The 14,379-nt window shown below is 41.4% G+C and overlaps 1 protein-coding gene across 1 annotated transcript in view; it reads right to left on the bottom strand.

Annotated features, from left to right (window-relative positions):
- Nucleotides 1-771: 771 nt before the first annotated feature.
- The window catches only part of ERCC6 (ERCC excision repair 6, chromatin remodeling factor), a gene marked incomplete at both ends in the record, with an annotated part of 67,843 nt that continues 54,235 nt past the window's right edge, over nt 772-14,379 (bottom strand). The window contains 11 exons of the mRNA XM_084244413.1: nt 772-1,200; nt 2,874-2,958; nt 3,556-3,760; nt 6,074-6,757; nt 6,843-6,988; nt 8,637-8,731; nt 9,163-9,282; nt 9,676-9,786; nt 10,227-10,442; nt 11,840-11,935; nt 13,523-13,639. Coding sequence (XP_084100539.1) covers nt 772-1,200; nt 2,874-2,958; nt 3,556-3,760; nt 6,074-6,757; nt 6,843-6,988; nt 8,637-8,731; nt 9,163-9,282; nt 9,676-9,786; nt 10,227-10,442; nt 11,840-11,935; nt 13,523-13,639 — 2,304 coding nt within the window. The remainder of the gene's footprint in view (nt 1,201-2,873; nt 2,959-3,555; nt 3,761-6,073; nt 6,758-6,842; nt 6,989-8,636; nt 8,732-9,162; nt 9,283-9,675; nt 9,787-10,226; nt 10,443-11,839; nt 11,936-13,522; nt 13,640-14,379) is intronic.

Below are 14,379 nucleotides of genomic sequence, written 5' to 3'. Positions count from 1 at the left end.
GGCCCCTCTGCTTGAATTTTTTTTAATATAACACATTTCATTTTCCTAAGACAAACAGTCACTGTAAGGAGAGGGGGGGGGTGGGGGAGAAGACACCCTTTGCTTAATGTAAAGCCAGTGTAAACTGAGTCCACGACAGCTTCCTGCAAATACTAGTCTTAACACTTCTTACCAAGCTATTTCATATTTTACTAATAGAAATACCTGGCAACCTAACAGTACCTTAAAGGAAGATCATTTGAAAGCAATTATAAGATTTAAAAGATAATAAATTTGATCTTGGGGGGGTGCAAATGATAAACTTAAACACGTAAAAGCTATGCACCAAGAGTAATGCCATTATCAGATACTGAGGAACTTATTGAACAGGCCTGGTTCCATATAAAAATCATTTTTAGCACCAGTAAAAAGAATTCTTGAGACTTTTGTTGTACAAACTTCTAAACAACCAGTAATACGCTCCCTGACAGCATCTTTTGGGTAAAGAAACAAATGTAAAGGATTAAGTGTTCGGTCCCTGATTTTATAACATAATTCAAAGTACCAAAACAAAAACCAAACTCAAGTATTTCCTCCGTGAGTTATTTAGAATTATTCAAAATTTTAAGTTTTAGAGAAGAATTTCTTCTTCTTTAAAGTTCTAGTGATGAGGTAGATAATTCAAAGTAAACACCTAGTGCAGCCAACTTCTGTTGGTAAACATATAGTCATTAGTCAGTATTAATAATCAGAACTTGCCACCAGAAAAAGTCAATTTAAAATTCACATTGATTAGCAGTATTCTGGCTTGAGTTTCCAAATTCCTGCACCACTAGAAGTTCTATGAAAAGTGCACAGATTTCTCAAGAGTTCTCGAAAGACACAAGACTGTGATGCTGATAACTTAGATTCGAACTCCCGCAGAATCTCCTGTGTGCTGGCCTGGCCGTCAACCTGAGCCTGAAAAGCAATGAAGTTCCTCATTTCCACCAGAAGGTCATCATGTTCTGTGGTGGCCATGGACGGCGGCGGGACCAAAGCCTCTTGAGGGTGCTCATTTTCACTTTCCAACCGTTCTGGCAAAATCAGATGGTTTCTAGCTCTCATTTTAGCCAACAGGGAGGATGAAGTGAGGGCTCCAGATGACGACTCTGCATTCTCCCCCTTTCCACTAAAATGTTCAAACACATTGTCTTTCCCATTCTTCTTCATGACGCCATCCTGGAGAAAGAAGACCATTGCAGTGACAGATTTAACTTCTGGTTTATGCTCGCCCTTACTTCCCTCCCTGAAGGCTGTGAGGGGATCATAGGATCACAGGTGTGCCCAGGGAGGTGAAGCAGATTGGGAAAGAGGAAGCTCTGTCTAGTGCAAAGGGAAAGGAGGAGGAGAGTCAAGCATCTAATAAACCCACCCACCATTAAAGAGCATTTTTTAAAAAAGAAGGTAAAGGAAAACTACACTATTCACTTCCTCCCCACCTCAGTGGTGAGAGAGGAGGAAGGGCAGAGTGGATGAAGAGGGGCTTTCAGACAAGCCTAGGAAGACTGCCTCTAAGGAGACATAGACCACTTTCAGGTCCTATGGGCTTTTCCTGTTCTTCTTTCCAAATTCACCTAATCTAGGCACTGTGGGGTAGCGAACAGTATCATGTCATAGCTATACTACTGTCTTATGCTTTCCCACTTACTTCAGTTACTTTATTTTTTAAAAAATTAATTTATTTATACAAGCACTGGGTACAGTCAGAAGCGCAGGAGGGTGAGAGGATTCACCAGAGACAGCATGGGGAACAGAACAGGCAGACTGATGAAATACACTGCTGAGGGGAGCAGCAGGCACAGCAGGAGACGTCTGTCCCACCATGTGGGACCTTCACCCGGCAGCTGGGGATCAAACCGGTGCTGCAGAGGCTGCGGGCAGCTTCGCAGCCCAGCGCTCAACCACTGCGCCACCAGGGAAGACTCTACTTCAGTTACTTTAAAACAACAATACAGGCCTCCCCAGTGGCGCAGCGGTTGAGCACTGGGTTGCGAAGCTGCCCGCAGCCTCTGCAGTACCGGTTGGATCCCCGGCTGCTCCCCGGCCACTGGAGGAGGGTCCCACATGGCGCGCAGACCTCTCCTGCTGCCCGCTGCTCCCCTCAGCAGTGTACTTCGGTCCTTCTGCCTGCTCTGCTCCCCACTCTGGCTCTGGTGAATTCTCTCACCTTCCCGCGCTTCTGACTGTACCCAGTGCTTGTATAAATAATAAATAAATAAATATTTAAAAAAATAATAAATAAAACAACAATACAAATCTACTTTGAAAGGGTCTTACCCTAATGCTAAAAGCACATCCTTTACAAGGGAGGTCTAAATGTGTTGATATTAATCTTAAATAGGTCTGAACCTGGGAGTTTTCAAATTTATCATTAACATAACCCATAACAGAAGAAAACCAAAGAGTACACTGAGTGGTAGTTTGGCCTAGCAGCTGTTTTCAGTGATGCAAAGTATTCCAGGAGTTACTAAACAGGGGAGATGTCACAATGCTCTGGGTTAGTAAATTACAAACAACATATTCCAGGTGGTTTTCTAGACCTTTACTCTAGAGGACAGTGGTCTCTGGACCTGGCATGTCACTGCCAGGTGGGACAGAGATTCACACGTCACTTAGCCTTTTGGTAACTTTTAGAGGGAGAAACAGTGATTCCATTATCTATCTTGGGTTAAATACTCTGCCTTTTAGCTGGACTTTCTTAGATTCAACAAAAGTGCTTCATAAATAAAAGCATGTAACACAAACACTGGACATGACTAGGCAGTGCTTTTCTTCACATCTAGAACTGGATGAAATTTTCACTGCAATCAATCAAGCAAGCCTTGCACGTGAAAAGCAGGCAATCATATTACCTGGCACTTCTCCTTTGGAGACGCTGAAGAAGGATGCTGCACAGAGAAGCTGGAACTGGAATTCCTCTTCTGACCAAATCTTCTCCTAAATAAGAAGGATCATATTAGATCAAATGTTTGTTCTATGACTGAGAGCTGATTTATCTGCATGGTTACGCTTTCAGAGCCACAACACTTCTATTCTATTCCCTTTGATTCCTATACTTTAGTGTCCTCGGAAGTAATTGCTGCATACCGAATAAAAACCTCTCAACATCTTTGTTCAGCATATGATGAAAACTACCCTCATGTCCTAGCTAGGAAATGATTCTGAAGGAGCATATTGAATGACATTGTGAGTATTTATAGTTGAAAAGTATTTATAGTTGTAAGTATTTATAGTTGACTGTCTTATTAAAGCTTAATGATTATTCTTCATCTACTGCTGTTCTTAAGGCCTTTATCTCGCAGACAAAACAGATCACATCCTCTCCCCTGAAAAATCAGCTTTGGGAAGCAGGGGAGGAACGTGAAGAAGAAGGAAGGTTACAAGGGTTACAAATGTGGCAGACATGATTCTTCACACTGAGAGATTTTCTATCACTGCAGATACACAGCAGTAAGTACCCCACCTGCCCTCACATAATTCCCAGCCTGGATGGTTTGGCATCCCCCCAAGTATTGCAGGGCAACAATCTCTTACTTGATTCCCGCTGGGGCACCAGAAATCCCTCTGTGGCCAGTCCAGGTGGGAACACCAGAGCCAGCTCCCAGACACCGCTGCCGAGAGAGCCTCAGTGCTTTCAGCGCATCCTGGGCTACTCGGTTGGCCTCTGCCTCCACCAGTGCATAATCAGGACTGGCCCCATCCATGATTGCATCGTGTTTCATGACACTGTGCACACCAACTGGAGACAACAAAGGAAACATAAATGTGACATTTCAGTTTGTACACACCGTGGTTTGTTTTCTATAGTGTGTGCTTGTGGTGGAGGAAAAAATAATCAACTTTTTTCGCTGCTATTTACCAAGTCACTTCTGTGACCCAAGAACTTCCAAATGCAGTTCCTGTTCACCTTCTTTACTACTTCAAGAGGCAGGGACTATTAACTCTCCCTGTCTTATAAAAACTAAAGCACAATGCTTTAATCACCACAACATTAACATAACCTCTTCCCTAGTACCTAATAATTTTAAAACCTTTTATTCATAAACTCTTCATTTAAAATGTAAAAATGCAAATGAAATGTAAAAATATATATCAGAGATAACAGAATTTCTAAAAAGTAATTATGAAAACACTACATATAAGAATTTAATACAGTAGAAAATTTATAGTCTTAAAAATTTACATCAATAAAAATGAAAGAAAAAAATAAATGAATTAAATTTCCAAGTCAAAATATTCTACAAGAATTACAACAAAAGGACCTCCCTGGTGGTGCAAGGGGTTAAGACACAACCTATGAAGCTGTCCGCAGCTTCTGCAGCATGAGTTCGATCCCCCGTCTGGCCAGGGAGCAACCCATATGGTGCAGCAGACCTCTCCTGACTTACCCGCTGTTCACCTCAGCAGCATACGTCAGTCAATCTGCCTGTTCTGTTCCCCACTCTGTCTCTGGTGAATCCTCTCACCCCCAACCCTGTATCTCTGGCCTGTACCCCAGCTCTTGTATGCATAAATAAATACATCTTTTAAAAAAAAAGAATTACACTAAAAAAGCTGAAAACTTGATGGTGGTGGTGATGTGGGAAAATACACGTGAGGGGTGAACTTATTCCCCTAAATCACGTACCATATTGTAAACCAATGTTACAATTAAAAAAATAAGAAGCAGCAACCAAAAAAACCACACCTAAATATAACATCAAATACAAAAAAAACAAAACAAAACAAAACAAAACAAAGAAGAAAGTAATAAAGCTAGAAAGAAATATGAGAAAGACTGAGAACAACCATGGATCAAATTAATAAATTAAAAATACTGGTTTATTAAAAAAAAATCACAAAAACAGATAAACTACTAGCTTAATCAATGAAAGGGGGGGAAGATATACATACAATCAGAAATGACAAAAGGGAAATTATCTTGAAACAAGTAAATTAAGAAAACTATTACAAGAATATTTTTCTATATCTCTACGCATATAACTTTGAAAACCAGACAAAATAGGTAATTCTTTTGGAAAACAGACCAACGCTGGAGACAAAATAAGTTATCAATGAACTGACTACCTTACAAAAAGCATCAGGCCCAGATGGCTGCATTCTTTTTTTAATTTTTTTTTAAGAGGCATATATATTTTTTATTTATTTGTTTGTTTGTTTGTTTGTTTGTACATGCACTGGGTACAGTCAGAAGTGCGGGAGGGTAAGAGAATTCACCAGAGCCAGAGCGGGGAGCAGAGCAGGCAGAAGGACCAAAGTACACTGCTGAGGGGAGCAGCGGGCGGCAGGAGAGGTCTGCGCGCCATGTGGGATCCTCCTCTGGTGGCCCGGGAGCAGCTGGGGATCGAACCGGCGCCGCAGAGGCCGCGGGCAGCTTCGCAGCTTCGCAACCCAGCGCTCAACCACTGCGCCACTGGAGAGGCCCCAAGATGGCTGCATTCTGAAACGCTATTCATAAATCTGTCTCCTTGAACAAAGAACCACAAATAGCAATCTTGGGCAATTCAAGGCCATCACACTGTGACAATGACTACCCAGGTCTGACCAAGATGACACTCCCAGGATGACTAAACTGTGCAGACTGCCTAGCCTCCATGGTCAAGCCACTGTTGATTCTGTTTTCCCGACTTCTCCCTTGATGTATTAGCAATTGCTCTCCTACTTCTGGAATTACTGCCTCGAGTCATGCCTCTGCCTTTCTCCTCCATGACATGCTACTTTAATTTCTTGTGGCTGGAAAATAAGACAGATACAGCATATAACATTCTATTAATGTTCAGGTAGTGCAAATGTATTTAAAGCATCACACCTATGTGTGGTTATAAGTCAAGTACTATCATTCTCCAAAGTTTTCAATTCTTCTAGGTCTTCAGAAAAGAGATGAATGTGATTTTCAAAATGTCAATACATTTCCAATATGAATTTTAGAAGAAATAAATACTTTCAGTTGAGAGCCCACTCTGCATGGGCAGTTAAAGGCTGGTCCTGCTACAAGCCACCTCTACAGGCTGTGTTCCTAGCATGCCTGTGACAAATTCAGCAAAAGGATTACCTGATTTTTTGAAAAGCTTTTCCAAAACATAATCATCATTGCTGCGTTCCTTGGTCTCTTTCTCATTTTCATGCTCTTGCTTCTGGTATTGCCTTTTCTTCACTAAGTGTGGAATCCGAGTCCCTTCAAACTTGGCATCTCTGCGATGCTTCTTAGGCTTTTGCTTTGGCCTCAGATGTTTCTTCAGGGTCTCTTCTTCTGCCACACTATGTTTTGTTTTTGACTTGTGCTTATAAAAATTATTTTCCATTTGTTCATTCTCCGAAAAAGGTTCTGTTTGAATCTTGCAGCTTTCTGCTCTATCAGAAAGACCTTGCTTCTCCTCAATGCTTTCCTCACCAGCAGTCCTGCTGACGCTTGGGGAATTTGAACATTCCCCACTTCCACTAATCACTGATGACTCCTCCAGTCCCAACACTGCCTTTTTCTCTTCAAGTCCATCACTGCTAGTTAGACTGCTAGCTGTTTGAGGAGTGTCTTTCAAAGGATCACCCTGATTAGAAGTTACTGCATTTGTTTCAGCTCTGGTAACTGTAGATTTCTCCTCAGATGATGTGGCATCATTTGCAGGTACACTAGGATCAGGAAACTTTTGGCATACTGAGACATTATGGTCTGCTCCAAAGGTTGCTTGAAGTTTTCTTTTTAAATGGCGTTTGGGTGCCTGAACATCTGAGCCAGTTCCTGCAAAGGGGGGAAACACATTAATAACAAATTGCATAATTCTTACATAATGTATTACTTTAAGTTCAATTATTTTATGTAATACCTGCAAAAATAGCACTTGTTTCAGTGCTCTGGGATGCATCAGGACTAGTCAGAGTAAACAGTTCATAAAGATCATTGGACTTGAAAAATCGCCGCTGCTTTGGATCTTTTAGCACTCTGTTTGTCAAAAACTGTTTGAAGATTTGTCTAAAAAGATAAAAATCAAAGCAGTATGAAACAATGTTTAGGTCTACCTCAACATTCTAATCAAAAAACAACATAAGAGAGATGATAACTGTATGAATAGCACAATAATCCCCAACACTTTTTTTTAAATAAGTTTTTTTTTTTTATAGAGGCATGTTTTTATTTATTTATTTTTATTTGTTTGTTTGTTTGTTTTTTTGTTTATACATGCACTGGGTACAGTCAGAAGTGCGGGAGGGTGAGAGAATTCACCAGAGCCAGAGTGGGGAGCAGAGCAGGCAGAAGGACCGAAGTACACTGCTGAGGGGAGCAGCGGGCGGCAGGAGAGGTCTGCGCGCCATGTGGGACCCTCCTCCTGTGGCCGGGAAGCAGCCGGGGATCGAACCGGCGCCACAGAGGCCGCGGGCAGCTTCGCAACCCAGCGCTCAACCGCTGCGCCACCTGGGAGGCCCAATCCCCAACACTTTTTGCCTTGGAAAATTATAATTCAAAAATTGTACATGAAACATCAGGTGGTCACCCATTTTTTACAGCATATTCATGCCCAAAAGAACACTTTAGGTGTCTAAAATTCATCACATTTCCAGAAACACCTACTCATATAAATTCATGTGACTCACAGCTTCACTTGAGCTGGAAGGAGTCAGTTTCCCTGATTCCTGGACCAAGGATCTCCTATCCTCCCCTACTCAGGACCCTCTGCTGATGGCTCAGGAAACTCTTACCAGGGTATGTTTGCTGTTGGAGCATCTTATCCAGTTTCCACCTGCTGATCCACAAATATCTAAGCTAAAACTTCACGCCATCGTCTCTTGTCCAGCTATCTCCACAAAGTGATCCCGTCCTTCTCACTCATTTGTTGTTCAAGCTAAGGTGTGTATCTCTAAGAGGAAGCTCTTCCTCATAAGATTCAACTCGTGTCCTGCTCTCTGCCATAAGGCTCATGAAGAACATGTGCCATTCCAGTGGCCTAGTGCCTGAGGAAAGCAGAGAATCTCCCTTTGGGAGCTGGGGTGAGGCTCAAGAATAAAATCTCCTCCAATAAGACATTGTCAGGAGCAACTAGCAGTATCTCCACTCTACTGCTGAAGTTACCTTTGCTAAAAGCCTCTAGTCGATACAGAGACAGATGAAGGAAGAAGCAGGTGTCTTGGTGAAATTCTCTGTGAGGAGCATCTGAACTAAAGACCAGAAGGAGTGTCTCCTCCCACCCTTCCCAAACCCCATCACACCTGCATGGCATGTGTAAATACTAGGATGTTAGCCTTTCAACTTTGTCACTTAAAAAAAAAAAAAAAACTCCAAAGAAGGTAGGAACATTTCTCTCAAGTACAATCAATATGAAGTTTATATACAAGCAGTGCTTGAAGTTTAATAAGGTAGAAACATGATCGGGTACAAAGACATTGTTTTTGAACACAATACGCTATTTAAGCTTATTTTAATGAGAAAGGAAAAATACAAAAACTAATTTTAAAAAGCCACATACCCCTCAAGTGATAGCTACTATTGCTCTAATGTGGACAGACTTTTTAAAGCAATACTAATCAGAAACCCCTGCTTGAAATCCTGGCAGCAAACTCCTACATCCCGCACACACCACCCAGGCCACAGTTGCCATCAAGCAGCAGTGGCCTCATATACTGACCGGTGGTAAATCTTCTCCTCAATGGTGCCTGCAGTCAGAAGCCTGTACACCGTCACCTGCTTCTTCTGGCCTATCCGCCATGCTCGCTCCCGGGCCTAGGGCAGAGAGACGCACCTCAACAAGGGCCTTTTCCAATAACAAGCTCTAACTAAAAGAAAAAAAGATAGCTGGTTGCTTCCTTCCACTCTCAAATTTAGCATTTTGGCTAATGAGCCAAACTTCTCGTAAGGAAGGTAAGCAGCCAGAGGACAAAAACAGACCCAGACATCTCTATCTAAAAAACAATGAGTGCCTGACTTTGCAAATTCTCTTTTTACTTCAGATCTAGCGACCAGGCAGCTATGGATAAACTATTGATGACTGGTCCTATCTGGTGACTCTGGAAGGTGTTCTCCTCCACGCTGAAGTCTAGGCACCAATCAAGATGAGAACTAGATGCCAAAGCTAATACAAACACAGAAAAACACCTCAAATGTCAGCCACTAAACTATTTTACCAATACACTTCTTTTGAAAAATAAACACACCTGCGTGTCTGTGCTTGGATTCCAGTCAGGGTCATAGATGATGACTCTGTTGGCCCCTGTCAGGTTGACTCCTATGCCACCAACCCGAGTGGTGAGAAGAAACACAAATACGGACGCGTCCTGGAGGCGAGACATGCAGCACTCAGTATGCACACTTAAGATAGCTCTTCAGCCCTGCCTTTATATATTCTACATGTGGAAAGCTGATGCCAATATAAGAAATGGGCTGTGTCTAGAGACCTTTGGTCATTCAAGATCTATCTCATAGTGCTTGCTTTTAAAATCAATTATGTTAGCAATATTCAAAAGTTGAGTCTTCAAGATGGAACGCACATTCTTTGTTCAAATACATCCCCCCACACCCAGAAATGGAGAGAATTACAAACAAAAAGTACTCCATTCCCCCTGACAGCCCCCGCCCCGACCCTGGAGCACTGAGGTGGGGTGGCCTGCTGCTCCCTCTCTGCACACAGTACCGCTCTAGTTGGCTTTACTGTTACATTCACTTGTTACCTCATTATATCTTGTAATCAGTGGTTGTCTTGAGGCTATTGTAGTGGTACCATCCATCTTGAGATAGGAATACTTTTGGGCTCTAAGGAATACTTCAAGTATGTCCAACATCTGTTTGGGAGAGGGGATGATAAAAGTTTAAAAAGCAAACATACACCGCAACAAGTGCTTCTGTGTTTGTGTAAACAGTCACACTTTCTCCAAAAGGCTTAAATTAAAAGGGTTTTCTTGCTCTGAGGCAGATAAATATAATTACTGCAAGAGTATTTTTGGTATCTCCCTACCATTAATGCTCATACACTTTGAAGAGAGCTGGGAAGTCATTTGAGGTCGTGTGCAAACTTGCCCACACTCCAAAGTCACATGGTAATAAGCCTCTTTAGAAAGTCAACTCTTAGAGAAAGATCCAAATTCCCAAAGAATTTGCAGGTTGCCTCCTCAATATCAGCAATGGTTGAAATCATTATTTTAGACTATTTCCCATCTTTTAAATTAATGGCTATAAACCCTAAAGAACCAACCTGTTTCTTGTATGAGGTCTGTATACTCACCTGTCTTGACTGGGAAAAGAGCAATACTCGTTGACCTTGTTTGTGCCAGATTTTCAACAAGGACTCAACGACTATCATTTTCCCAGAACGTTTCCAGTATCCGAACTGATCTTCCTCTGTTTCATCCTCTGGAATACCTTTGATATTCTTGGGGCCTCCAGAAAAGAGGTCAGGATGGTTGCAGATTTTTCTTAGGGCTACAAGTCCAGAGAAAATCTATGGCATAAAGGAATCATGGGCACTCAGGTTACCCCATGTAAAATAATACTCATTCAGGAAGTAAGTGAAGGAGGCAAATATACAACACAGATTACAAAGTAATTTTTCACCAGCTTCTTAGCTTCCTCCCTAATCACAGCATACTAGGAGCGAGAAGAAATTAACGTTCACTCATCTTCTTTTTCTGATAGGGCAAGTTCTCTAGTATTATAAATTTGATATAAGAAACTAACTTACCTTGTAAATATAAATAAAAAAATGGCACATTCACATAAATTTGGAGAAATCAGTTGTGTGACTCAACAGATAGATTTAATCCAATATTTTACTTCTAAGCACACCTCCCTAATATCCTGTAGTTTGATGTGAGCCAGAGGTTGAAGTTACCTTTACAATAGTATCGCATTAGAAAATATATAGGTATAGAAAATATAACAGAGGAAATATAAAGCATGCTCACACAACAGGTCATAGGAGACCAAGGGTGAGAGCCTGCCCTTCCTGTCTCGGCAGGAGGGCATCTTTCTTAGCTTTCAGAGTGTGACTCATATCAAGCTCACCAGTAAAAAGCTCATGCAGAAAAAGATAAATAAGTTAAGTCAATAAGTGGTGGTTTTAACTAGTAAATAAGAGTTAAACAAACAATAAAAGACGTAAATAAATCAGGAATATTGTCAAAACTGTCCAAAGAGTCACCTGTGACTCTTTTTCTTTCTCTAAACCTGTGCTGTCCAACAGAGCAGTGACAAGACACACGAGGCTACTGAGCACAAGAAGCACAGCTGGTCCAAATGCGCTGTAATGCGCTGAAATGCACTGTAGCATAAAACCCTGATTTTGAAGACTTGCCACAGAAAAAGAGAAAAGTATCTTAATAACTTAAAAATTTTAATTACATATTAAATTTACATTGTTTACATGAGGTTTTTAGATAAAGGTTTACAATATGGCTGGTTATAAACCTGCCACCTATGCTTACTGAACATTTACCCATGTATATTACTGGGCACTGCCAATAATTAAAATGTTATTACTTATAGAAGCATGTATAATAACAATTCTTCCTCCCTGCATTTGCTATCCCTAGCATGTAAGGTGCTTTCCTACATTCTGCACCTGATCAGCAGCCCATAGAACTCAATGTCTAATGCGATCTTCTCCCACTAGACGGTGATGTGTTCAAGTGTTACAGAGCTGCAGTGCAGACAAAAGCGGGCATGCTAAAATTTAACCATGTGTCCTTTTACTTCTGGAAGGTCTTCAAATTAAGTTAAAGTTCACACCAAAAAGCTTTCAAGAGGAAAATGCAAGTTTCCTCACTAGTGCAGTTTCCTTTCATCCCCCACTTCCCTTGGCCCACAATACACTTCTCTAGCTTCTGTTATTTAGCTGACCTGCATGTCTCCATTGAGAATTCCATAAACTTCTTTGGAATCAATGAAATTTTGGTAGACTTTATGTTGCTCATCTGTAAGACGGCAAAACAAGACCTATGGGGGAGAAAAAAAGAGAAACTATCATCTAAACAAAATATTTACAGACTAAAATAATTGAAATATCAATATATCTTCTTAATAGAAAAAAGCATGATGTATGCAATTATTACAGTGTACCTCTTATCTAAAAAACAAAATGACTCCACATCTCAGTGATGCACAGAGCACAGCCCACTCCTCTCATCAGCACCCTCCACAATGTCACCTCTTGGGCCCCAATTCATGGTTGCCACAGGCCCTGAAGATGGGCTTCTGCTCTCAGGAAACTTCAGGGTGACGTGCACTGACCTTCCATCCTAGCCTCATGCCCTTTAGCCCATTTCAGCAAACCTCACGAGGCACCTAAGCCTCATGTAGTATGTCTCCCTTCCTGAAGATTCTAAGTGCAGGGTCACAAGTTTACCATACACATCAACAACTCCAACTCTCCCAGCCCAACGCACCAATTACTCCATGCTACCATGACCCCTGAGTTTCTCTCAACCCTCCTCTTTCTCCAAGTTCATTACTGAGACCTCATGGTGACTGATTCCTGAGCCAGTCATATTCTCAGGATAGTTCCTTCATTCACCCCTCTGCTTCCCACTGTATCTACCCTGTAAACCTCCAAATGTAGATAAATGCAGCCACCTGCTTCTACTCCTTATGCTGCTGGAGAAAGGCACCAGCTGGGCAGGATCCCTCTGCTGCCTGTCCTCATCACCAGGGAATCTGCACTCCCTGCTTAGCTGTGCAAACCCAGAAAAGCTCACTCACCCAATACTCCTTTATCTTCTAAGACTTTGTCTCAACTTCTACTTAAACACAATTGGACAAAATAAAACAACAAAAAATAAAAACTGAAGCTATTAGGAATGATTACCTAGCTTCCACTTCCTAATATTTATCCATTTCTTCTTGCACCTCACATATTTCCCCTTATCCTCAGAGGAATAGGCTCCTCTTGGCATGTGCACTAGATCTGAAAATCCACTATCTTCAAGGACAGTGTTCTACCCCTCAGAATGCAAAACTTAAAGGGGAAAACTCCCTGAAAGGCTTTTGTACAAACACTAACTTCACTTCCTCACCTTCCAGTCACTCCTAAACTCAGCAGACACCTAGAGGGCACTTATGCTGATGCCACTCAAACCTGGCAAGCAAAGTCAATGATGACTTCCTAGCTGTCAAACACGCAGGGTGCCTAAGGCCTCCATGACTCCACTTCTCCATGATTCCACTTCCCTACTCCTGTTTCCTTCATTGCTGTCTCTCAGGTACATGGTCTGTACCCAGTTATGAATTGTAGCAGAAATGAACTGGGGGCTTGAAGGAAATTAAGACATTTACAAAGAGTAGTTGTAAGAATCCTGCATCAAAATGAGAGCTCAAAGCCTACAGACTAGAGGAAAAGTACTGCTGAGGGCAGATTCCAGGGTGTCTCACCTATCACACGCAGGTGTACACAGATGCCCATCAGTCTAGACCCTGCACCAGCAACCTCACCCTTCAGTCTAGTCAACTCTGCATGCGAAAAGCAGAGAAAATAGACAGATACACTATGCTTTTGGAATGTTTTGGTAACTCCTGGATTTACAATACCTGTTCATTTTTATCAGGCAAAGAAAGGCTCATTTTGACATCTGACTTCATTCTGCGCAGCAGGTATGGATTTATGGTATCTCGCAAGACACATGCACACTTATAAGCAGTTTTAACCTTTAATAAGAGACAAAAGGAAACAATTACTAAATGTCTATGAAATACATTTGTTGTTACCTCTCTATTACCAAAAAAAAAAGGGAAAGACCAATGGTTGGACACTAGTTGGAAATGGTTGAACAACGGCTCAGAAAAATTAGTGTCAGTTTCATATACCTCGGGAGATGGCAGCTTTCATAATCTCATCAGTGGGAAAGCCGATCTCCTTAACCAAAATGTACAACAAAAGAACTGATAATTTTGTGCCTTATTCCTCTTCTATACTTTAATTATTATTACATAGTTAAATGCTAAATTAGAGATTTATTCAGTTCTCAAGCACCCTCTAGGGAAAAAACTGCTTTCAAATGAATTTCTGTTTATAACCTTGTATTCACCCAAAGCTACAAAAGAACAGCTACTCTGCAAGACTGAAGATCAAAAGCTAACTCTGGGGGAAAACTGCAGCAATGGGAGCAACCAGATAATAAGCAGAGATTACTGCCCACTGGAGACTCAGAAGAGAAAGTTCAAGAAAAGCCCTATGATCCCAGAAATGAAAGGTCACTCTAGCCTAAAATGCAGCATATGGTTCTGTAATGGAGCATAGCCACATGAGATGGGTATTAACTGTACAAAGAAAAACAAAGACCCACAGTTCAGGAAACCACTCCCTTTGCAGTTCACTTAAAGGCAAACAAAGAATTCAATAAATTATTGATACTTAAAAAAAAAAATCTAAACAGGCTTAACAAGCT

Source organism: Talpa europaea (genome assembly GCF_964194135.1).
Source record: "Talpa europaea genome assembly, chromosome: 10".
NCBI lineage: Eukaryota > Metazoa > Chordata > Mammalia > Eulipotyphla > Talpidae > Talpa > Talpa europaea.
Note: the sequence above shows the minus strand (reverse complement) of the source record. Positions and strands in the feature narration are given on the sequence as shown.